The sequence below is a fragment of the Pinus tabuliformis genome, chromosome 2_1 (assembly GCF_031772625.1).
Source record: "Pinus tabuliformis cultivar Carrire ecotype Pingquan chromosome 2_1, CPIR1, whole genome shotgun sequence".
Lineage (NCBI taxonomy): Eukaryota > Viridiplantae > Streptophyta > Pinopsida > Pinales > Pinaceae > Pinus > Pinus tabuliformis.
In genome coordinates, this window is record NC_142299.1 from 233,248,523 (window position 1) to 233,273,332 (window position 24,810).

The window sequence follows — 24,810 nt, forward strand, 5'->3', positions numbered from 1 at the left end:
TTTAGCAAGAGAAGAGTTGTATTGTCATGTTGTCAAAATCTTGTTGGAGTTCATTCAAACTTTCAAACGTGATTGCATGCACATTGCTAACTTGCAACTGCAAACTTCTTAAGGAGACAGAGGACTTATAGAAGGAGAAGAAAGGAGCCTCCTTTGGAGGCCTGGAAAGGGCTACTCCAACTCTACATCTTCCTTAGTGTCTCATTTTGCAGACCATTGTCATCTTGATCCACCATCAATAAAGAGTTTTGCTTCCCATTTGATATTGTGTTTGTTTGTTTGTTTTGTTTACATGTTTAGTCCTTCATGTTTGGTCCTTCATATTTGGATGCAATATATTATGTTTATGTTTTGTAATTATTTCTAACCATCTTTGTTATATTGTGTGCAGTGCAACTATTTGCACAAGTGGGATTTGGGCCACCCACTCAACAAATTCCACCGTACATTGATAAAACCCCAACATGAAGAAGAGAAGAAAATGACATCTATGCATTGGAGTGACCCTTGTACATGAATATTATTGGATGCTAGGGTTTTCTTGATTTTCCCTAGCTAGGATTTGGAGAGCTAGGTTTTGTTCATATGTAGACATTTAATTGAACATAGTTCAAATATGAAGTTACAAAAAAACAGTATTTGTCTTAACATGTTCATGTGAACATTTAATTGGACTTTTCAACCAAATTTGAAATTATATTTGAATATATCACATTATATAAAATTTATTTAATTTTCTTTACGGAATTTTTCCACATTCCAAATTTCATTGCCAGGAAATTTAATGATGAGACCTAGAAGAGATCCCATCTACAGGTACTAAAGTATATATAACTGAAAAACAAAAAATCCCGTTGTACATCTTGAACCCAAAACCGCCGTGAAATACTTTGTAAACCCCATCATTGAAACACATTGATTTTAGTAGTTAAAATATTCAGCAGAGCTCTACATAATAATTTTATTCAAACATTTTCTAATTCAAAGGACTTCCATTTTATCATAATGATACCCATATACTCATACATCAATGTAAATAACTACACAGAAGCATAAAATTTCCTTTGTCCATTTAAGTTTCCTTCAGCAGTTGTGGGCACTCAGGCGGGACTTTCAACAGCTAGTTTAGTCTGACCTGATTTAGATTAATTAGTTACAAGTTAAACATAGAACCAGCTTCACTCACAGTGAAACTTGATCGGTAGATGCACATCATAAATTGTTAGAAGTAAAATAATAAGCCTTTGCTTCTTCAAGTACAGCATGCCATGATTCAAATAAGATGCGACTCAATATTAGACACTCTGTGGGGAAACAGTATAAACTTCAACATCCTCCATGTCTGAAGTTCTTACAGAATACTGGAAAATCCAACCATGACAGGCACCAGCGTGAATTCCTTCAACATTAACAGCAAACACAGCTCCAACAAAATCGGGATTTTTTCGCTTGATCCGTGAAATGGCATCAACAGCAGCATGCTCGGGGGTCATACCTTGCCTCATGCTCTCCACAACCTGGTAGCTGCAAAAAAGAAGCCGCTAGTTGATCAGAGACCATACATCAAATGACACATTTTACCCAAAAGAGCCATTTGAGCAGCCCTAGGTTGATCAGAGACCATACACTAAATGTAGCTACATAAAACTGTACCATGGTAAAAATCGCATCATCACATCACCGTCTCCTGTTGCACCACAAGCACCAACTTCCTGGTCAGCATATGCTGAAGATCCTGCAATTGGCCCATCACCTACCCTGAAATTGATGTCCAATTTATATTAATTTACAATAACTAGTCTGAATTTTATAACAATGTTAGAACTACTAGGTTAGATATGGCGGCCTAACCTATAGAATAGATGTGATGTAAAACATAATAATGATGTGGTATTAACCAGTCACGAGCAGAGTTGTGAACACAAACCTCTAACTAAATTTAATCAAACAAAACACTAACTTAACACCAACAGGGCTTTACATCAAGGGAACTGTCTCAACAAACTAGGAGAGATGCTCAACAAGATCCTAAGAACTAACACAAAACGTACAATAATAGAAATAGTTAGAGATGGGATCTCAACTAGTGCACAATAATAGATAAACTTATAACCATGTTTTTCTACATTGATATTCGCTCATGCAAACAAGATAAAGAATATGATCAACCTATGACATATAAATAATGAATTAAATATCTTTATCAAAGGCTAGGCACTAAAATTCAATATCATTCCTCCCAAACATAGAAGCCTCCAATGCTTTTAGGAGAGAAGGAAAATGCTGATGTAGCATGATGTAGATGCCAAACCTTGCTGAGTGATAAGGTAGGAAGTAGTAGATCTAGACAATTTTGATAAGACAGCATACAATTGAAATTGCAGAAACCAACCTTTGCCCTACAAGAGCCAAACGAGACAAAGTCGTGCAAATAATTGCAGAATGAAGAAACTCTGTCACAGTGATGTGGATCAACAAGATTGAACCCAAACCCAAATTGGATCAGAAGAATGCTCGAATCCCACTGAAGCACTTCTATCAAATAAGTTTCTAAAAACCTATAACACCATATAAAGCAGTGTGATGCAAATGACAAAGTCATTGAAGCATAACGGAGGTATTCCATGTCTCCAAAAGATACAACAAAAAGCTAGGATGGGGACATTGAATGCATGAATGACTACCAAAAGAAGGCATGCAGACCCCTAGTCATGAATACCAAAGCATACTTATGAAAATGCATCAAATCTGGCAAAATCACCAGAAAAAGGCGGTGTCACAAAGAAGCTCGAAGTCTAAACAATATAGTGTTTGAAGACAATTTATGAAAGAAAACATTTACCAAATTTCAAGGTAGGTAAATGTGAATTGACACAATCTTGTAAAACATTTCGTGAACTCCTGATCTTTAAGCTTTTGGCAGTGCAACTTTACCCTCCACAGTTTTCTTTTTGACATGTATGCATTATGTATATCTATCTCTGATACCAATCACTCCTTAGCAGAGTTCTACATGAAATGTAGGAATACAAACCTCTGGCTAATTTTTATTGAATAAAGCACTAGCTTATATACCTTTACTTCAAGAGAACTACCTCAACAAAGTAGGAGAAAAATGCTCAACAAGATCATGAGAACTAGCAACAAAGTGCAATAATAGAGATAATTAGAAATCAATGTCAACTACTCTACAATAATAGATAAAACCTATAACAATATTTTCCTGTATTGATGTTTACTCCAAAGTTGTCAGACTCAGACTTGGCTGGCCTAGGACTCAACAAGACTTCGCAACTCGGCAAAGACTAGCCTAGGACTCATAAATACTTGGCGACTGAGCAAAGAAAAGAAAACTCAAAATATGGTAAATTTTGTGCACAAAAAATATGATAATGACATTCCAATCCATATATGTTATCAAACCAGTCTCTGCAGAAATTCAGAAGATCAGGCCTGTATATCTGTATGTGAGTTGTGTTTGATTTGCACTTTGAGAGTTGGTGGAAGGAAATAGAACATGGAACAAAAAGAAAGCAGTTAGTAAATTGGTAAGAAATTTCGAGGTAGAGAGACCTAATCTCTAATACCACTTGGTATGTGGGATAGGTGATTAACAAAATAACTTGTAAGAAAATACACAGATGTGCACATTATATTCAATAATTAACGAATTATAATCACTGTTTATGCAATGCTTGTGAGTTATATATTGTACTGGAGTGCTTACTACCGCAGCACGACCCAAATTTGATACTCAGTCTTTTCTCTATTTAACAATGGTCTACTTGAGTGGGCAAAGTGGCATACTCTTCACTGCTTGTTCCTCTTGTAACATGTAGCATAGATTCGAATATATTTGAGCTTCATGCAATGAGAGAAGATCTCATGACCTTCCACAACCAACCAAGGGTGGTAGAAAAATGTCAAGAGTCTCAACAACTTTAGGAGATGGCACAATAATAGTCAGAAGTTTCCATTTGTGAGGTATCTTTGTAGCTGCTCATGGTTATTATACAAGAGCACAATGAATAGAAAATAAGTATAAAATCGTTTTGCTTTCTTAAATCATATAAATAAAGAACTAAAATATCTGAGGTGCTGCATCAGCAATATGTCCTGACCTGCACAAGACTTTCCCTACTGGTTAAATGACTTTCAAAGCAAAGTTATTTGACAAATATAGCATCAAGCATGACAATAATGTGTGTCAAATGACATCAGGTACTGAAAGCATACTCCTAAAAGTAACTTGACTTCTGCAGAACCTTTATTGCTTTGTGCTAACATCAGATGTAAATTGTACTTCTTGAACAACCATAAAGTATACGTTTCTTATATATCAAATACAAGAAGAGGTACCACATAATCACCATGCTCCTAGAAGTGTACATTTATGTGTATACACCTACTGCAATATTAAAATCCGTATTTGAAATCTTCATGACTGCTGTTTTTGAGTCGGCTGAGCCTGGATTGGACTTGCAAATCTGCTAAGTCTCAGCCAAGACAGCAGAGTGGGGAGTTTGCCAGCGGGGTCTAAGGCAAGTAATACGCCTAGAGCTGACTTGGCGAGATTCAGCCAGATTCACAAATCTGGGAAGAGTATGACAACACTGGCTTACTCATAAAAACAATATAATGAATATAATCAACCTATGGCATGTAAATAATAATTAAATATCCCTATCATATGCAAATCACTAATATTCCCTATCAAATATGCTAGGCTGCTTTCCAGAGTTAGGTGGACATTGAGTTACAGAAATTCCCTAGTGCCTTGAGATTGTAACTGTGACTTTGAACAAAATAAAGACCAGAGCTTAAAATTGTGCCAAGTTCTCCACAGCAGTCGGAATCTATCACAATGTCAAATTATGAATGTAGAGAGGATCGGTATCGGATTTCATAATAGATGATATCTTGATGAATAATAAATTATCAATCGAGAGTACCAGATCACTGGGAGGAATCGTAAAATTTAAAATCTATGGTTGATCACATTGCCAAACCCTCCAAAAAAAACAGAGGAACCCCAAAAGAATACACATAAAGCAGGTGTTATGGATTACTCGGCTTAGGTTTCTGTAAGACGTGACTTTAGAGAAGAAAAGATAACATCATTTACCACCAAGTGAAAATGTAGATTTGCTCATATTTAATAATATATAGATGATAAAAATTTAAAACTGCAATCCTCCAATAAATATTGGCAAGTTGAGTTGATAATATTGCCATGAATTTATATTCAGTGAGAAACAATCATCTTGAAAGGTATGTAAGTTTAGATTTCTTGAAGCAATCTCTACAATTAGATTTCTTTGTTGTACAATCATCTTAAGCAAAGATTCTAATTGTAGAGACAACATCTCTTCTTCCTTTAGTCTTTGCATTCCTTCATTTACTAGAAAAAGTTTCAGATTGAGCTAATGAGTGATCATAATTCCACAAGGTCGAAGTGCTCCTCTATATATAGTGGTTGCACCTCCTTCATGAGGGTCGACTAGACAAATGTTGAGGCCGGCTTGATGTAGGAAGGTTTTACATGACCGATGTCAAAAAAATGAACTTATTACTTTGACACAATGAGCCTAATGAGCCTAAGAAGGGTCTAATATATAATGTCTTTGACTTCGACACAAGACACAAACCCTAGAGCACTCAATGGGTGCTTTTGACCTAGAGATAAAATAAATGAAGCATGAAACCCATGCTTAAAAATATATTTTCTTTTATAATAACATTTTTTCTTTTCTTTCTTTTGATAAATACACTACATCATGACTCAAATACAATTATGAAGACAGACACTAGTTACATTCTTCAACAGGGACATGCAAGGGTTCCTTTTTAATGTGATAGGGCAATATTGGCCCAAGGAAATGGGTGATGGTTGTAATGACAAGGGGTAGAGCTCATGCTTGACTTTTTCCCATGTGCTAATATTAGTGCCCTGACAATTTTTTGCATTTTATGATTTTCTTTCTTTTGTTTCTTGCTTGTGGCCATGATATGCTTTTTACTTTTCTTTTGGCTGCATCAACCTCCTAGGGCAAAGTTGTTAAATTGGAAACTAGGGACAAACTCCATGCGGGTCATCTTATTTATGGCAGCTGATATTTTTCTTGGATCCCTTTCATCGAGAGGTGTAGGATTGATCTAAAGATCATCCGATTCCGATAAGTATTCATGGAGATATGAATTTATTTGTGTTATAAGACAATTCGTCAAGGTCGGCCAGCAACCAAATAAACCCCACAAGTGCTCAACGTTTTAGTATAAAAGGAGATGATTTGAGAGTCATTTCTCACACACACTTCTATCTTGATTTCTCCACACTTGTCTTGAGTTTTAGTGGAAGGGAAATCTAGGAGTGGAAGCCCTAGACGTTGGAGGAAAGAAGACTAAGGGAGCTGCCCTAGAGGAGATGCCCTAGCCCTAGACGTTGTCAAAGAAGAAGTCAAAAACACTGTCAAGGAAGCATGCCCTAGCCGCAGTCTTGGAGGAATCTTATCTCAGCTAAGAGAGGCCCTAACGTTGTCCAAGATGCAGCCCTAGACGTAGTCTAAGATATGCCCTAATGCTATCCAAAAGGCAGCCCTAGACACAGTCCAAGAGCAGCCCTAAACGCTGTCCAAAATGCAGCCCTAGACGCAGTCTAAGAGCAGCCCTAAACGCTGTCCAAAATGCAGCCCTAGACGCAGTCTAAGAGAGGCCCTAACGCTGTCCAAGAAGCAGCCCTAGAAGTAGTCTAAGAGAAGCCCTACACGCAGTCTAAAGGGCAGCCCTAAATGTTGTCTAAAGGCAGCCCAAACGCTGTCAACCCTAATGCTAACCTACGGTGCCCTAGATGCAGCCCTAATACGGCTGAAAAGGTGGGCCGTAGGTGACCCTCAAAACAGGGACAGCATGAAAGTTTGGGGACTCAAACATGCCCAGGATAGCAATGCTAATAATTGGGACAACAACAAGACATGGTGCTGCAATAGCAATTGGGATAGCAGCAAGACATGGTGCTGCAATAGCAATTGGGACAGCAATGACATTGATGGAGCAGCAGCATACTATGATGGGACAGCAATGATAGTGATGGGACAACAGCATACTATGATGACACAACAATGACATTGATGGGACAACAACATACTATAATGGGACAAAAACATTCTATGATGGGACAGCAATGACATTGATGGGACAGCAGCATACTATGATGGGACAGCGAAAAAAACAATGGAACAGCAAGCTAACATGGAATGGCTATGTCACTAATAGTGGGACAACAGTATGCAACATAGGACAGTAGTGGCTATTATGGTGCAACAATGGCACATGGGACAGCAGTGCAACATAAGGTGCTGCAGTATGATGTGTACATCATGGTCATGAGGTCCAGCATTGTGATGATAGGTGCAGCATGGTGCAGCACAGTGAGGTGCAACATGATGACGACATGCAGCACAACAATAGGTGAAGGAGTCACCTTGGAGAATCAGTTGAAGCAACATGTCTTCCACTGATCTCATGTACCATCTTCTTAGAGATGATCTATGCTCTTATCTAGATAAGTCAAAATGTTGACTTCTGTTGTAAATGTACTATCTCTCTCTCTCTGCTGAACTATTGAAAAACATATAAGAAGAATTGATCAAGGGTTTCCCCACATTGGGGTTTGTTCCTAGCTAGCGCCACATCTTGTGTCCTCTTGTCTTGGCTTGTCTTCTGCGATTTATGTTTATGTTAAATCTGCAGTTTACTTTAACACTGATGTGATTGCTAATCTAGAAAAGATATTGAGCTAACTGTGAAAATTGAAATAAATTGCTCTAAGCATAGAACATACCTAAAATTAACATGGTATCAGAGCTGAGGTGAAGACAATGCCCAAGCTAGAGCGAAAGAGAAATCACCAAAGACAGTTAGGAAAGAACAAAAGGATCAATGGGTTCCTCATCCCTCTTCAAATTCACTGAGGGTGAAATCGAAGCAGAGAATATTATCAGAATGGGGCGGTGGAATATGGCCTACCTAAAGATCACTTCATTGGGAAGACCGAATCTCGGAGTGGAAGAAAAGGCACATAACTAGTTCGGCCATTATGTGAAGGAGTGTCCGAATGGCAGGGACACGTCACTTGATGATGATAACAATCATTCCAGGGACATCTTCAATGGTTAGAGGAATGACAGGTAATGCAGGTCATCAAGGAAACGACCGACTCTTCAGAGAAAGCAAGGAACCCCAGGTATGAAGAATCAAATGTTGTTTCTGATAAGATAAAGAAGCGCTATCTTGTATTGGCCCTCTCCTTCAGATTCTTTGGGAATCTGGCTTATCGATTATAGTGCTTCAAGGCATTTCATTATATAGAAGGGTGCTCTCTCTAATTTGGTAGAGATGGAAACAATCTTGGGATTATACTTGAACCCGATGCCACCTATCCCAGAAAGGGTGTAGGAAATGTTACCCCTCAATTGAATGAGGGTAACACGATTCATTTACAAAATCTCTTTTATGTACCTGATCACAAGAAGAACCTGGTGTCCATTTCGACAATGGAAGTCAAAGGCTACAGGGTGGCATTCATCGATGGAAAGATACATGTTTGAAAATGAGATTTTCAAAGATACTTTTTCTCATGGGTTCATGGTTGGCAATTTGTATCAAGTTGCAAGATGGTCCATTGGGGATCATGTCAATTGACATATCTCATCTATAGCACCGAAGGTCTACTTATTATGGGACCCTACCCAATGTGAGTCAAATGGTGACAGGGATGCCTGAATTCAAGAAGAGCATGAAGGTACATGTCCGAGATGTACCGAATGAAAATCTTACAAGGGGATCATTCCCCTCATGTAGCAGGTCCACAGATTTGGAACAACCTGAGGGGTTTGAGATTCATGATCAGGAATCTCATGTATGCAGGTGGAAGAAAGCCCTCTATGGCTTGAAGCAAAACACCCCGGGCCTAATATGAGAGGATTGATAGTTGTCTGATGAAGTTGAGTTTCACTAAAAGTGAAGCCGATCCAAACCATTGTTTGAAGGTTGTGGATGATAGACCTCTCACACCGGCACCTTCTGAGAAATGACCTATTTCTGGCAGGTGCAAACCCTCTCACTTGAAGAAGTAAGAGGGAGTTGGATTCCAAATATGGAATGATAAACTGCAAGCCTGTGACTACCTTGAGGATCTTAACTTTCAGAAGTTATATGGTGGTGATGCTAGACCAGATTTGGGAAATGCCTCTGAGTTTCATAAACTCATCTGCATTGATATTCTTGGTGAACTTCCATCCGTATATATGCTTTGCAGTTAGCATGGTGAGCTCATATTTGGTTGAGCCTCACTAGATTGGTGCCAAGAATCTTCTGAGATATCTTCAGGGCACAATCTCTAATGGATTGAGATACACTGCCGGAAATATGAAGCTGCATGATTATTCGAATGCTGACTGGGCAGGGAGTGTGGAGGATCGCTAGAGCACTTCTCAGTGTTGGTTCTCTCTGGATTCTGCTTCGATATCATGGATGAGCAGGAAGCAGAAGTCGGTTGCTATAAGCACTGTCGAGACCAAATACATAGCTACGAGTATGATCTCGTGTGAAGTTGTCTAGTTGTGGAAGCTCAATAGTGAGTTGTTTGTACACATGATGAATACCACAATGATTCTTTATGACAACCAAGGGGGATTCGATTATTGAGGAATCTCGTATTCGATGATTGCTCCAGCAGATAGACATCAGATACTACCTTATCTGAGATATGGTAAGTCGATGAGCGAGGAGGCTCCTTCGCATTGAGACTAATGTACAGGTCGCAGACACTTTGTCAAAGCCCCGGGAAAGGTCAAATCTATGATTTTCCTGAACGACTTAGAGTCGTTGAGAGACCTTCGTATAAGGGTCCTACATGTTGCGTGCACTGAGCTCTGGGAGCTCTGGGGGCTTGAGGTACTTACTGGAGCGACATAGGACCACAGCGCGACTCACCCTTCCCTGGTGGTGCGCTATGTACAAGGTGACAAGTTCAACCTTTCACTGTGATACATCGTGGCAACTATGGAATGGGATGATTAGTTCTCCTATGGGCCGGGATAATTAGTTCTCCCGTGGCAACTATGGAACAAGATGATTAGTTCTCCTGTGGGTTGGGATGATTAGTTCTCCCATGGCGACTGTGAGCCAGGATGATTAGTTCTCCTGTGGGCCAAGATGATAAGTTCTCCTGTGGCAACCAATGGACAGGATGATTCATTTTCCTGTGGACAGGATGAATAGTTCTCCTGTCGAGGCATCCTACCCCTGCATTCTGGGACTCATGAGAAGTACCTCTCATCTGATCAATGAGCAGGGAAATGGGGTTAGGGACCATAGTAGTACTATCGATGGACGCATCGTTGTATCTACCGTACTCCCTATGCTAGGATGACCTCCATTGATCTGGGATCAGTATGAGTGGTTTGAGACACTCTCTTGTGATATTGATCTGGGATCAATGAAACTGACTTCGGGTCAGTAAGAGTGGTATGACACACTCTCCTCATATGAAACTGACTTCGGGTCAGTAGAGAATGGTATGAGACATTCTCGATCAATTCTTCTTCTTCATGGTTCAACAGAGCAGAGCAGAGCTCAACAGAGAAGTGCAGAGCAGAGTAGAGCAGAGCAGAGCCGAGCAGTGCAAGGCATTGATGGCAGAGATAGTACAGTCGGACAAATGGATCAGCGGATGGAGTTCTCCCTAGTTGAGAGGGAGTGTTAAATTGGAAACTAGGGACAAACTCCATATGGGTCATCTTATTTATGGCAGCTGATATTTTTCTTAGATCCCTCTCATCAAGACGTGTAGGATTGATCTAAAGATCATCCGATTCCAATAAGTATTCATGGAGATATGAATTTATTTGTGTTATAAGACAATCCATCAAGGTCGGCCAGCAACCAAATAAACCCCACAAGTGCTCAATGTTTTAGTATAAAAGGAGATGACTTGAGAGTCATTTCTCACACACACTTCTATCTTGATTTCTCTCCACTTGTCTTGGGTTTTAGTGGAAGGGAAATCTAGGAGTGGAAGCCATATACGTTGGAGGAAATAAGACTAAGGGAGCTGCCCTAGAGGGGATGCCTTAGCCTTAGACATTGTCAAAGAAGTCAAAAATGCTGTCAAGGAAGCATGCCCTAGCCGCAGTCTTGGAGGAATCTTATGTCAGCTAAGAGAGGCCCTAACGCTGTCCAAAAGGCAGCCCTAGATGCAGTCTAAGAGAGGCCCTAACGTTGTCCAAAAGGCAACCCTAGACACAATCTAAGAGCAGCCCTAAACACTGTCTAAAATGCAGCCCTAGACACAATCTAAGAGCAGCCAGAAACGCTGTCCAAAATGCAGCCCTAAACGTAGTCTAAGAAAGGCCCTAACGCTGTCCAAAATGTAGCCCTAGAAGAAATCTAAGAGAAGCCCTAAACACAGTCTAAAGGGCAGCCTTAAACGTTGTCTAAAGGCAGCCCAAACGTTGTCTAAAGGCAGCCCTAACACTAACCTATGGTGCCCTAGATGCAACCCTAATACGGCTGAAAAGGTGGGCTGTAGGTGACCCTCAAAAAAGGGACAGCATGAGAGTTTGAGGACTCAAATATGCCCAAGACAGCAATGCTAATAATTGGGACAGCAGCAAGACATGGTGTTGCAATAGCAATTGGGACAGCAGCAAGACATGGTGCTGCAATAGCAATTGGGACAGCAATGACATTGATGGGACAGCAGCATACTATGATGGAACAGCAATGACAGTGATGGGGCAGCAGCATACTATGATGGGACAGCAATGACATTGATGGGACAACAACAAAAACAATGGGACAGCAAGCTAACATGGAATGGCTATGTCACTAATAGTGGGACAGCAGTATGCAACATAGGATAGCAGTGACTATCATGGTGCAACAATGGCACATGGGACAGCAGTGCAACATAAGGTGCAACAGTATGATGTGTACAACATGGTCATGAGGTCCAGCATTGTGATGATGGGTGCAGCATGGTGTAGCATGATGACGAGATGCAGCACAATGATAGGTGAAGGAGTCACCTTGGAGAATCAGTTGAAGCTGCATGTCTTCAAATGATCTCATGTATCATCTTCTTAGAAATGATCTATGCTCTTATCTAGATAAGTCAAAATGTTGACTTCTATTGTAAATGTACTATCTCTCTCTCTCTCTCTACTGAACTATTGAAGAACATATAAGAAGAATTGATCAAGGGTTTCTCCACATTGGGGTTTGTCCCTGGTTAGCGCCACATCTTGTGTCGTCTTGTCTTGGCTTGTCTTCTATGATTTATGTTTATGTCCTATCTACGATTTACTTTAATGCTGATGTGATTGCTAATTTGGAAAAGATATTGAGCTAATTGTGAAAATTGAAATAAATTGCTCTAAGCATAGAACATACTTAAAATTAACAAAAGTTTCAAGGCCCAACCCAGATATGTGGACAAGGGGAGGGGATGTGCTAGAATCCAGTGGACCCATGATCATGTGGATCCAGAGATGGGAGTGGAGTATATGGCTCGTAATGTATAAAGGGAAGCGATAAGTATGGAATGGGGAAAATAGGACAATGCTATCTCAATTGGGGTTTCCCAGGTAGTGCCCTTCCTAAAGCCCTGGGCCATTAGGGGAGGTCCGACTGGACTAGGATTGAAGATTAACCCCCCATTTAAGGTGAGAGAACAAAACTAGTGTCAAAGCCCTTCTTCTTCCAAGTCATCGAATAATCCATGCCAAATGCCCAAATGCAAAATAGGCATAAGCACTGAATTGCACAATGAATAACATCTCTTTCGGATCAAAATGCCCTCCTTCTAACATAGGCTCTTCACAAATGGGCAAGGAAACATATGGCTAATGTAGGTGGCAAAGGTAAAATGGCACATGACATCGGCTACAAGGTGGCTATAAGGCGTTGCTAGTTGCCAGCTAGAAGCAATGTTATTGGAACCGAACCAGTCTAGACCGGTTCTGCCAGGCCAGGTAGGCCAAAAAATTGATTTTTTTTTCATTTTTTTGGGTTTTTTTATTATTAATATTTTTCCTAAATTTTAAACCTAATCTAGCCCCCCCTAAAGCTATTTAAACTCCCCCACCCTCTTTATTCTACTCACACTATTCATTCGAGTCTCTTGCATTTTTTGAGCTAAGTTCGGTGAGAAGAATTTGGAGAGTTTTTTGTAGGGTTGTTCCAAGGGACATTTTTTGCAGATTTGAAGCACTGATTGGAGTCATGGAGAGTTATTGGGTGTGAGCGGAATTGGAGTGTGTTTGAGCGTATACACACTAAGAAGAGGAACCGTTTGGAGCAAAAGTGGTTGAATGACATGGTTTTTGTTCAGTACAACCTTAGGTTGAGGCGCAATCAATTGCTGAATAAAACCCCTGAAACAAGCAACATTGTCTTGGGTGACTTTGATCCAACATTAGAATGGGTTGTTGAGAGTCAACTAGCAGCATTTGGCAATGAAGACCTTTCTTGGCTGGCTTTGGACCCACCACCACAGGATGCAGAGGCAGATATATCAGAAGCACCAGTAGCAGCTTCAAGGCCAGGGGAATTAAGTCGTAATCCCATTGCTGACTTGGATGCTACTCATTCTTTAGATGAGGATGATGATTGATGATTTGATCATTGATTTGCTATAGTTTTAGCTTGTAGCATTGTAGGATGTAGTATAATACTATGATCTAGCATGTTATTTTGGACTATAAAGGCCTTTTAGAGCTTACTTCTTGATGTTTGTAACATTTTTGGTTCAGTGATGTTTTGCACTAAGTGCTATTTTGGTTATATGCACTATTACTTGCTGTATAAATGAGAACTTTTGCATATTTGTGTATAAATGGTTTGGATTCATATGGATGTACATGAATATATCTGTTTTTTCTTTAAAATATGAATATTTTATGTATTTTGGGTAAACTGGTTTTTTTCTGGTTCCAATCCGGTTCCGACCGGTTCTTGGTACACAAGGTTTTTCGGTTCGATGATCGTTTTGATTCCGATAACATTGGCTGGAAGAAATGACTAGGAGAAAAAATCTCCTATGGGGTCACCCACTTTTGGTGGGTAAGATCTAGCTCCAACACGGTCATGAGCTCACCGTAGAGCGCATGATCCATGTACTTGAACAGTGAGTTCAAGAGAACTCCAACAATCTCCAGGGACCGCAAACCCATAACGTGCACATCACAAAACAATTGATCGAAGCATGTGCACTAGGCATACTTTAATCGCTAATGTTTTTCATAGAAATAATAATCCATGCAAAAAAACAAATCTATACTAAGATGCAAGTCTAGTCTAAATGCAACTACTATAGCATGAGAACATGATATGATGATGTTATGTTAATTTTAGGTATGTTCTATGCTTAAGGCAATTTATTTCAATTTTCACAGTTAACTTAATATCTTTTCCAGATTAGAAATCACATCAACATTAAAGTAAACTACAGATAGAACATAAACATAAATCGCATAAGACAAGCCAAGACAAGAGGACACAAGATGTGGCGCTAGCAAGGGACAAACCCCAATGTGGGGAAACCCTTGATCAAATCTTCTTATATGTTCTTCAATAGTTCAGCAGAGAGAGAGAGACAATACATTTACAATAGAAATCAACACTCTGACTTATCTAGATGATAGCATAGATCATCTCTAAGAAGATGATACATGAGATCAGTTGAAGACATGCTTCAATTGATTCTCCAAGGTGACTCCTTCACCTATCATTGTGCTACATCTCGTAATCATGTTGCACCTCACCGTGCTGCACGATGCAGCATCCATCATCACAATACTGAACCTCATGACTGCTTCCCCTTATGCTGCACTGTTGTCCCATGTGCCATTGTTGAACCATATTGTCATACAGCATGTCTCATGTGCTTGCAGCACCATGCTTGCCACTACTATCCATGTCGTCCATGATAGCCACGTTGTCCATGCTTGTTGTTGTACCATGCTTGTTGTTGTACCATGTGCCTTCTGCCATGTCACAACCGCTGTCCCACTTTGCCTTGCCATACGTTGCTGTTGTCCCATATGTCTTAGCAGCACTATGTCACCTTACTGTCCCATGCATGTTAGCACTATGTCACCTTGTTGTCCCATGCATGTTAGCTCCACCAAGCTCCTAATTGTCCCATTTACTAGCACTGTTGTCCACAACACTGTTGTTCCAATGCTACCCTTACTGCTGCTTATATGGTGACTGGTTACAGTGTCTAGCAGCCCTCACACACCCAGCTATCAGTCCACAAACTGCAGCGTATTGCATCAATTCTCCTCAGCCTGCCTGCTGCCTTTTCTGCTCTAGAAACAGCCCTTAATAGACCCGTTGTCACCAATGTTTTTAAAACCGGAACCGGTGACCGGACGGGTCCACCTAATGAACCGGTTTACCGACCGGAATCGGTCTAACCGGGACTGGTTTGGTCTAAACGAACCAGTTTTAAAAAAATACATTAAATAATTAATTTTTAATGAAACATAACTATTTTTAAGATGTAAAACCATGATTCCAAGCCAATAGAGACAAAATATGCAAAGTTTGCTCATTTATATACCATGTAAAGGTGAATATATCAAAATGGCACCGAGTACAATACATATCATCGACAAAATAGCAAAATACATAAGAAATGAGGCTCTAAATGGCCTATAAAGTCCAAAAACAATGCTGCAAGCTATGAGGCCATTGGCCTACTACAAGTCTACAATGTACACATGATCAATCATCAAGTTCATCACCACTACTAGACATAGGATCATCATCAGGAGCTACATAGGCATCATTTGGTTCAGAGTCTGAGGATGCCTCAGCCTGATCTGCAACCTCAATATCAATGCCACCAATGATAATAGAAGTGGACCTAATGGAAGCACGAGTTTGTCGACCTGCACGACTAGTGCCTTCCATTGGTTCTTTGCCTTTCCTTGATGCCGCTACTAATCCTGGTTCTGATGCCGCCACATAATCTGCTTCATCCCTCGCTAAAGCCATGTCGATATCAAAATCATCCTCAAACACAGGATCTTCAGTCTCCTCCAACCATTCTGATGTTGGATCAATATCGTCCAACACAATGGGATCTAGATCAGGTGATTTGCTCATCATTTGGTTCCTCCTCAGTCAAAGGTTGTATTGCACAAAAACAAGATCATTTAACCGTTTTTGTTCCAAACGGTTTCTCTTCTTCGTGTGTATGCGCTCAAAAACAGACCAATTGCGCTCACAATCTGAAGCACTGCAAGTTTGACTGAGGACTCTAATTGCAAACCTTTGCAATTGAGGACACTAGCCACCAAATGACTCTCACCAATATGCTGCAAAGAAAAAGACATTAATTAGTAACTTAGTTTATAATTTGAATTGTAAAGAACGTAAACAATTTTAACTTGAAAAGAAAAACAAAATGGAAATTGGAATTGCTTACCTGGTTGGTCCACATCTCTTGCCATCTTTGCCAAGTTTTTGCCAAAAGTACCACTTGCCATATTGAAAACAGTAAGCTGTCTATGTATTTCCAACTGGTCTACATGGCTAGGGACCATGCGCTCCAAGCAATCAATCAATCCAGCTCTGACCTCCCCATCATGCAGATCTCCTAGCCGATTTTTATAGTGATACTTTGGGTTCAAAAAATACCCAGCTGCATGTATAGGACGATGGAGTTGATTGTTCCATCCGTTATCAATGATCTCCCATATACGGCCATATTTAGCTAACCTGTCCTTGTAAGCTGCCCATATCTGCTCCTTTGCCTGATCCATAGCTTCATAAATGTAGCCCATGGCCAATCTTTCCCCATCCACCAACCTTAGGACCTTAACAAGGGGCTCGGTAATTTTCACAAGCTCTAGAGACCTTTTCCAAAAATAAGTGTCTAACACTTTCTTTTTGGTGTCTTTTCCATCTGGTCACGAGCCCATCGAGATTCAGACCATTCTTCAGAGGAACATTTTCTGCAAGTTTTTATGTTGACCATTGAGACATTGCAACGTGAGGAAGTGAGTTGCAAACCTCGTAATTGCAGGCCTAACAAGCTCTTTGCCCCCAGTGTGTTTCCTCATTAGGTTCAATACCCATGAGTGGTTGTAAATGTATTTTGTAATGCACTTGGCATGCTCTACAGTGTTTTTTACCCACTCCACTTTGCCTATATCCTCAAGCATGAGGTCTATGCAATGTGCAGCACATGGAGTCCAAAATATGGTCTTATATTTGGTCTCAACCATCTTTCCAGCAAGAACATAGTTTGAGGCATTATCGGTGATGACCTGCACAACATGTTGCTCCCCAACTTCCTGAATAACGTTATCCAAAAGCTCAAATAGAAGGGTTGCATCCTTTACCTTATCAGATGCATCAACTGATTTCAAAAACATGGTTCCTTGAGGGCAAGAAACAAGGAAATTAATGATAGTGCGGTTCTTTCCATTGGACCATCCATCTGACATAATGGAACAACCTGTTTTGAGCCATGAATCTTTAAACTCAACCAAATACTCATCAACAGAAGATATCTCTTTTTGCAAAAGAGCTCCCCTCAAGTCATGCATACTAGGGCTTTTGAAGCCCTTTCCTGCAGCTATAACAGAGTCCCACATAGCTTGGTAATAAGGTGAGCGAGCAGCATTAAATGGGATATTTGAATCATACCACCATCTAGCAATTATTGATGAGAAGTTTCTTTGCATTGTCTTTTCCAATGTTGATCCAAAGTGGGTTGAGAACTTGGCTAGGAGGAAGTGGGATTAGAAGAGGCAATGTTGGCAGAAGATGAGAAATAACTTTGGATGTTTGTTCTCTTTGTTCCTTTTGATGGTTGGCCAACAGAAGGATGAACATAGTGAAAGGGGTCATTGGTGGAAGGGATAGAAGAGGAGTCTTGAATCTCATAATCATCATACCCACTCTCTTTCATGGCTTCTAATAATTCCCTCTTCCTTGCAATGTCATCTTGGATGGTCTTCTCCCTAGCCTTATCCTCATAAAAAATTTCAAGCTTGGAAATGTATTCTGCCCTAATAGGACCTAACAGTGCATTTGGTGCATCACATGGCTTTACTTGGCCTCTTATCCCAGCCAAGTGTTGTTTCAACCTAAGAATACCCCCACCTCCAATAGATTTATGGCATAATTTGCATATCATTTTTCCATCACTTACATCACAATGAGCCCATGCACTGTCCTTTCCTTTTGGAGCCATGTTTGCTTGAAATAATAACAATTTGCAAAGAAATCTGCCATTAAAAAAAAAATTGCAGCTAAGCAACATGGAAAACCAAAGATAAATGTATGAAAACAAATGCACATGCAAGCTACAAAATTTGATAGCATAGAGCTAAAGAGTTTATAGCATACATGATAGATCATAGAAGTGAGAAGTTTATAACACATAAAAAAAAAATTATGGACAGCAGACTCAAATGAGGAATTATCAAGTGCAAATCCTTACCTGGAAATGCAAACTAACTTCCTTAGCCTCCTCTTGAAGATGGCAACTCCACTGACAGCTACACACTATCTCCAAAATAGCTCCAACTCCAACTCCAAGATGACAACTTCAGCAAAAACTCCACACTCTCCAAGCTCACAAACAAACTCACAAACACTCCAAATTAGTTGTGTGAGACAAATGAGAGTGAGAGGGGTCTCTTATAGCTTGGAGAGGGTGTTTTTGGAGGGAAAACACCTTTAGTTCCCCCCCAAAACCCCTAAACCACAGTCAAAAATCTGCTTTTTGCATGTTTCGGTGGGCGTGCCTAAAACCGGCCGGTTTAGGACGGAACCGGCCGGTTTGACACAAACCAGCTGGTTCCGTCCTAAACCGACCAGTTTACACCGGTTAGGGCTAAAAAATGGCGAAATGGCCTTTCCAACCGGGTTTTTTGGCCGGTTTAGACCAGCAGCCTTGCTAACCGGCCGGTTAGACCGGTAACCGGTTTTTAAAAACGGTTTTGAAAATAGTGGTTGTCACCTATAGCAAGTGCTCCTATCACAGCCATCCACGCTATCTCCTTATGTTGTCCCTTTTGGATTTGTTTGACTACAACTAAGGCCACGTTGTTCCTACAGCCCCTTCACGTTGTCTAGGGCAACCTCCACGCTGTCCTTCTGGTCCTTCATATTGTGGCTAAGGCCACGCTATCTCTATCATAGTTTTCAAAACCGTTTTAAAAAACCGGTTACCGGTCTAATCGGCCGGTTAGCAAGGCCGTCGGTCTAAACCGGCCAAAAAACCCGGTTGGAAAGGCCCTTTCGCCCATTTTTTGCCCTAACCGGTGAAAAACTGGCCGGTTTAGGACGGAACCGGCCGGTTTGTATCAAACCGGCCAGTTCTGTCCTAAACCGGCCGGTTCTGTCCTAAACCAGCCGGTTTTAGGCATGCCCACCAAAACTTGCAAAAAGTGTATTCCTGATTGTGGTTTAGGGGTTTTAGGGGGAAACTAAGGGTGTTTCAACCATAGTTTTAAAAACCGCTCAGAAAAACCGGTAACCGGTCAAACCGGCCGGTTAGCTAGCTGGCCGGTCCGAACCGGCCTAAAAACCCGGTCAGGCCCTTCATTTGCCCGATTTTTGGCCCTAACCGGTGAAAACCGGCCGGTTTAGGACAAAACCGGCCGGTTTGTTACAAACCGGCCGGTTTAGGACAAAACCGGCCGGTTTGTTACAAACCGGCCGGTTTTGTCCTAAACCGGCCGGTTTTAGGCACAACCACCATAAAGTTAAAAAAACATGTTTTTGACTGTGTTTGAGGGGTTTTGGGGGGGACTAAGGGTGTTTCAACCCTAACAATGTTGGCAATTAATGGTAATGTTAAATTCTTAAAGTAAAAGTGACATTTCCTTTAATTTTCATTTTCATCCTTTTACTTAAATTTTTAACATTACCATGAAATGACTCAGGATGTTTGAGAGTGGTTTCGACCTCATTGGATTTCATATGGAGAAACTAGAATTTTAGATTTCACTCAAAATTCAGCAGACTTAATGGTTTTCAGGATTTCATGGTTTGGGGGTAAACAATAAATGCAATTAGAGCTCCAAATGATAAGAAAAACCCCTGATCTAGATCCCATTGTGTTGGACGATATTGATCCAACATCAGAATGGGTGGAGGAGACTGAAGAACCTGTGTTTGAGGCTGATTTTGATATCGACATGGCTTTGGCGGGGGATGAAGCAGATTATGTGGTGGCATCAGAACTAGGATCAATAGCGGCATCAAGGAAAGGCAAGGAACCAATGGAAGGCGCTAGTCATGCAGGTCGACAAACTCGTGCTTCCATTAGGTCCACTTCTATTGTCATTGGTGGCATTGATACTGAGGTTGCAGATCAGGCTGAGGCATCCTCAGACTCTGAACCAGATGATGTCTATGTAGCTCCTGATGATGATCTTGTGTCTACTACTAGTAGTGGTAATGAACTTGATGATTGATCATGTGTATACTGTAGACTTGTAGTAGGCCAATGGCCTCATAGCTTGCAGCAATGTTTTTGGACTTTATAGGCCATTTAGAGCCTCATTTGTTATGTATTTTGCTATTTTGTTGATGATATGTATTGCACTCGGTGCCATTTTGATGTATTCACCTTTACATGGTATATAAATGAGCAAACTTTGCATATTTTGTCTCTATTGGCTTGGAATCATGGTTTTACATCTAAAAATAGTTTTGTTTCATTAAAAATTGATTATTTAATGTATTTTTTTAAAACCGGTTCGTTTAGACCAAACCAGTGCCGGTTAGACCGGTTCCGGTCGGTAAACCGGTTCATTAGGTGGACCGGTCCGGTCACCGGTTCCGGTTTTAAAAACATTGGTTTCAACCCTAACAATGTTGGCAATTAATGGTAATGTTAAATTCTTAAAGTAAAAGTGACATTTCCTTTAATTTTTATTTTCATCCTTTTACTTAAATTTTTAACATTACCATGAAATGACTCAGGATGTTTGAGAGTGGTTTCGACCTCATTGGATTTCATATGGAGAAACTAGAATTTTAGATTTCACTCAAAATTCAGCAGACTTAATGGTTTTCAGGATTTCATGGTTTGGGGGTAAACAATAAATGCAATTAGAGCTCCAAATGATGAGCAAAACTCCTGATCTAGATCCCATTGTGTTGGACGATATTGATCCAACATCAAAATGGGTGGAGGAGACTGAAGAACCTGTGTTTGAGGTTGATTTTGATATCGACATGGCTTTAGCAGGGGTTGAAGCAGATTATGTGGTGGCATCAGAACCAGGATCAGTAGCGGCATCAAGGAAAGGCAAAGAACCAATGGAAGGCACTAGTCATGCAGGTCGACAAACTCGTGCTTCCATTAGGTCCACTTCTATTGTCATTGGTGGCATTGATACTGAGGTTGCAGATCAGGCTGAGGCATCTTCAGACTCTGAACCAGATGATGTCTGTAGCTCCTGATGATGATCCTGTGTCTAGTAGTGGTTATGAACTTGATGATTGATCATGTGTACACTGTAGGCTTGTAGTAGGCCAATGGCCTCATAGCTTACAACATTGTTTTTAGACTTTATAGGCCATTTAGAGCCTCATTTCTTATGTATTTTGCTATTTTGTCGATGATATGTATTGCACTCGGTGCCATTTTGATATATTCACCTTTACATGGTATATAAATGAGCAAACTTTGCATATTTTGTCTCTATTGGCTTGGAATCATGGTTTTACATCTTAAAAATAGTTTTGTTTCATTAAAAATTAATTATTTAATGTATTTTTTTAAAACCGGTTCGTTTAGACCAAACCAGTCCCGGTTAGACCGGTTCCGGTCGGTAAACCGGTTCATTAGGTGGACCGGTCCGGTCACCGGTTCCGATTTTAAAAACATTGATCTCTATAGCCCTTCAGGTTGTCTACGGCAGCCTCCACGTTGTTCCTTTGACCCCTTATATTGCGGCTAAGACTCCGTTGTCCACACAGTTGTTCCTTGGCCTGATCTGCCCAGCAATTCGCACTTGGAACAACCCTTACTTACCATGCTGTCACCTACAACAAACCCTCACTGTGGCCCATAAACTTGACTGCATTAGGGCTTCTCACTTGACTGCATCCCAGGGCTTCTCACTTGACTGCGTAGATACTAGGGTTGTCCTCCTTGTAGCGTTAGAGCTGCCTTCTTTTCCTCCAACGTCTAGGGCTTCCACTCCTAGATTTCTCTTCCACTAAAACCCAAGACAAGTGGAGAGAAATCAAGATAGAAGTGTGTGTGTAAAATGACTCTCAAGTCATCTCCTTTTATACTAAAACATTGAGTGTTGTAATTTCTAAGTCTATTTGTTAGAAATTCTTCTTGTACTTTTTGATTTATTTCTTCCTATTTGTTCTGTTAATTAACAAGTTATTTACCATGTAAATACTAAAAATAAATACAAGTACAGTCTCAACACATATAGATCATCAACTGAAAGAAAAACAAGCAAACATTGTTTTTGGACTTATGTCCTCGGAAAAACCCAATGCGGGAAAACTGGTGCAGCTATCGAAGGGTTTTATTATTAAGCAGTTTCAAAATACAATCTGGGTGCCAGAAATGGCTCACCCAACAAAGAATGTCATCGGCAGTAGTACCTCTCAGTCGAAGACAGATATTCCGGCTAAATCACTGAATGAACAATCCCACAGCAACACTGCAACACTTCTGCTTGCTCTGCGTCACCCAGATAAGTACTGCGTCACCCTATCCAACGCTCCAGCTCCAATCTGCCCCACGAAATCTCCCAGCATCAGCGTCTAGGGTCTGCGTCAGCCTCTCTGGCCTAGCGTCACCCCAGCATCAGCCTCTGGAGCCTTTGTGTCTCCCACGCTGGCCCTCCTCAGGCTCTACGCAGCTCCTGGCTGCCTCTGCGTGGCCTCTAGCTGCTTCTGCGTCAACCCTCTCCCAATTTTTGTGCTGATGCTCTCGGTACTATCTCTGCCTCTCTGCTACTGCATTCACTGCCCCTCAGCTGCAACTCTAATCACTCCTACAATTTCCTTAGCAAGCCCTGCCCCAGAAAATTGAATTCTTGATCAACTCGGTGTGTTTTCCAAGTGACCCTCAAGCCTCCTCTTATACTTTTCTCGTTGACAATTCAACGGCCAAAATTAAGTCCCTAATAAACGACTAAGATTAGATCTGGCTTGATCTATGACGCTTGGACCATTCTAACTCAGTTTTATATTGATTCACATTAATTTTTTATTTTCCCTAAGTTTAGACTTAGGGACTCCAGTAAAAATATTAATTATTTTAATACCTCCCAAACTGGTTAAATTCTGCCAAAACCATTTTTGGGTCTTGGAGATCTCATGTGCTTTAGCCTCCACTAATTTTCGTGGCTAGAGCACATCTGATGCTACCCCAAATCAACCTTGAGCACATGTGGGGTTTATTTGGTTGTTGGCCGAACTTGATGAATTGTCTTATAACACAAATAAATTCATAACTCCATGAATATTTATCGGAATCAGATGATCTTTAGATCAATCCCACACCTCTCGATGAGAGCGATCCAAGAAAAATATCAGCTGCCATAAATAAGATGACCCACATGGAGTTTGGCCCTAGTTGCCAATTTTAACACTCCCTCTCAACTAGGGAGAACTCCATCCGCTGATCCATCTGTCCGACTGTACTATCTCTGCCATCAGTGCCCTGCACTGCTCTGTTCTGCTGAACCATCAAGAACAAGAATTGATTGAGAATGTCTCATAACATTCTCTACTGACCCGAAGTCAGTTCCATTGATCCCAGATCAATATCACAAGAGAGTGTCTCAAACCACTCATACTGATCCCAAATCAGTTTCATTGATCCCAGATCATTGGAGGTCATCCTAGCATAAGGAGTACAGTAGATACACCGATGTGTCCATCAATAGTACTACTATGGTCCCTAACCCCATTTCCCTACTCATTGGCCAAGTGAGAGGTACTTCAGATGAGTCCCAGACTGCATGGTTAGGATGCCTCGACAGGAGAACCACGCATCCTGTCCCTGAGTTGCCACAGGGTATCACAGGGGAAGGTTGAGCCATTCACCCTGTACACAACACACCATTAGGGGAGGGTGAGACGCCCTATGGTCATGTGTTGCTCCAATAAGTACCCCAAGCCCCTCAAAGCTCCCAGAGCTCAATGCATGCAACATGCAAGACCCTCATAAGAAGGTCTCTCAACGACTTCAAGTCGTTCGGGGAAGTCACAAATTTGACCTTTCCCCGGTGCTTTGACATAATGTCTGCGACCTGTACATCAGTCTCAATGCGATGGAGCCTCCTTGCTCATCGGCGTACCATATCCCAGATAAGGTAGTATCTAATGTCTATCTGCTGGAGCAATCATAGAATATAGGATTCCTCAACAATCGAATCCCCCCTGGTGGACACAGAAGATCATGGTGCTATCCATCATGTGTATAAACATCTCATTGAAGAGCTTCCACAACCAGGCAGCTTCACACGAGATCATACTCGTAGCTATGTATTCAGTCTCAGTGGTGCTTATAGCAACAAACTCCTGCTTCCTGCTCATCCTGGATATCGAAGCAGAACCCAAAGAGAACCATCCTGGGTATCGAAGCAAAATCCAAAGAGAACCAACACTCAGAAGTGCTCTTGCAATCCTCCACACTGCCTGCCCAGTCAGCATTCAAATAATCATGCAACTTCACATTTCCGGCAGTGTATCTCAATCCATGATAGATTGTGCCCCGAAGATATCTCAGAAGAT

General features: G+C 40.9%; 1 protein-coding gene across 1 annotated transcript in view; it reads right to left on the reverse strand.

The window, feature by feature from the left end:
* Positions 1-1,033: 1,033 nt before the first annotated feature.
* LOC149199583 (N-terminal nucleophile aminohydrolases (Ntn hydrolases) superfamily protein) overlaps positions 1,034-24,810 on the reverse strand; it is a 107,903-nt gene continuing 84,126 nt past the window's right edge. Inside the window, exons 6-7 of the mRNA XM_089402493.1 lie at positions 1,654-1,758; positions 1,034-1,524 (exon numbers count right to left, since the gene is read on the reverse strand). Coding sequence (XP_089258619.1) covers positions 1,296-1,524; positions 1,654-1,758 — 334 coding nt within the window. The 3' untranslated portion in view covers positions 1,034-1,295. The remainder of the gene's footprint in view (positions 1,525-1,653; positions 1,759-24,810) is intronic.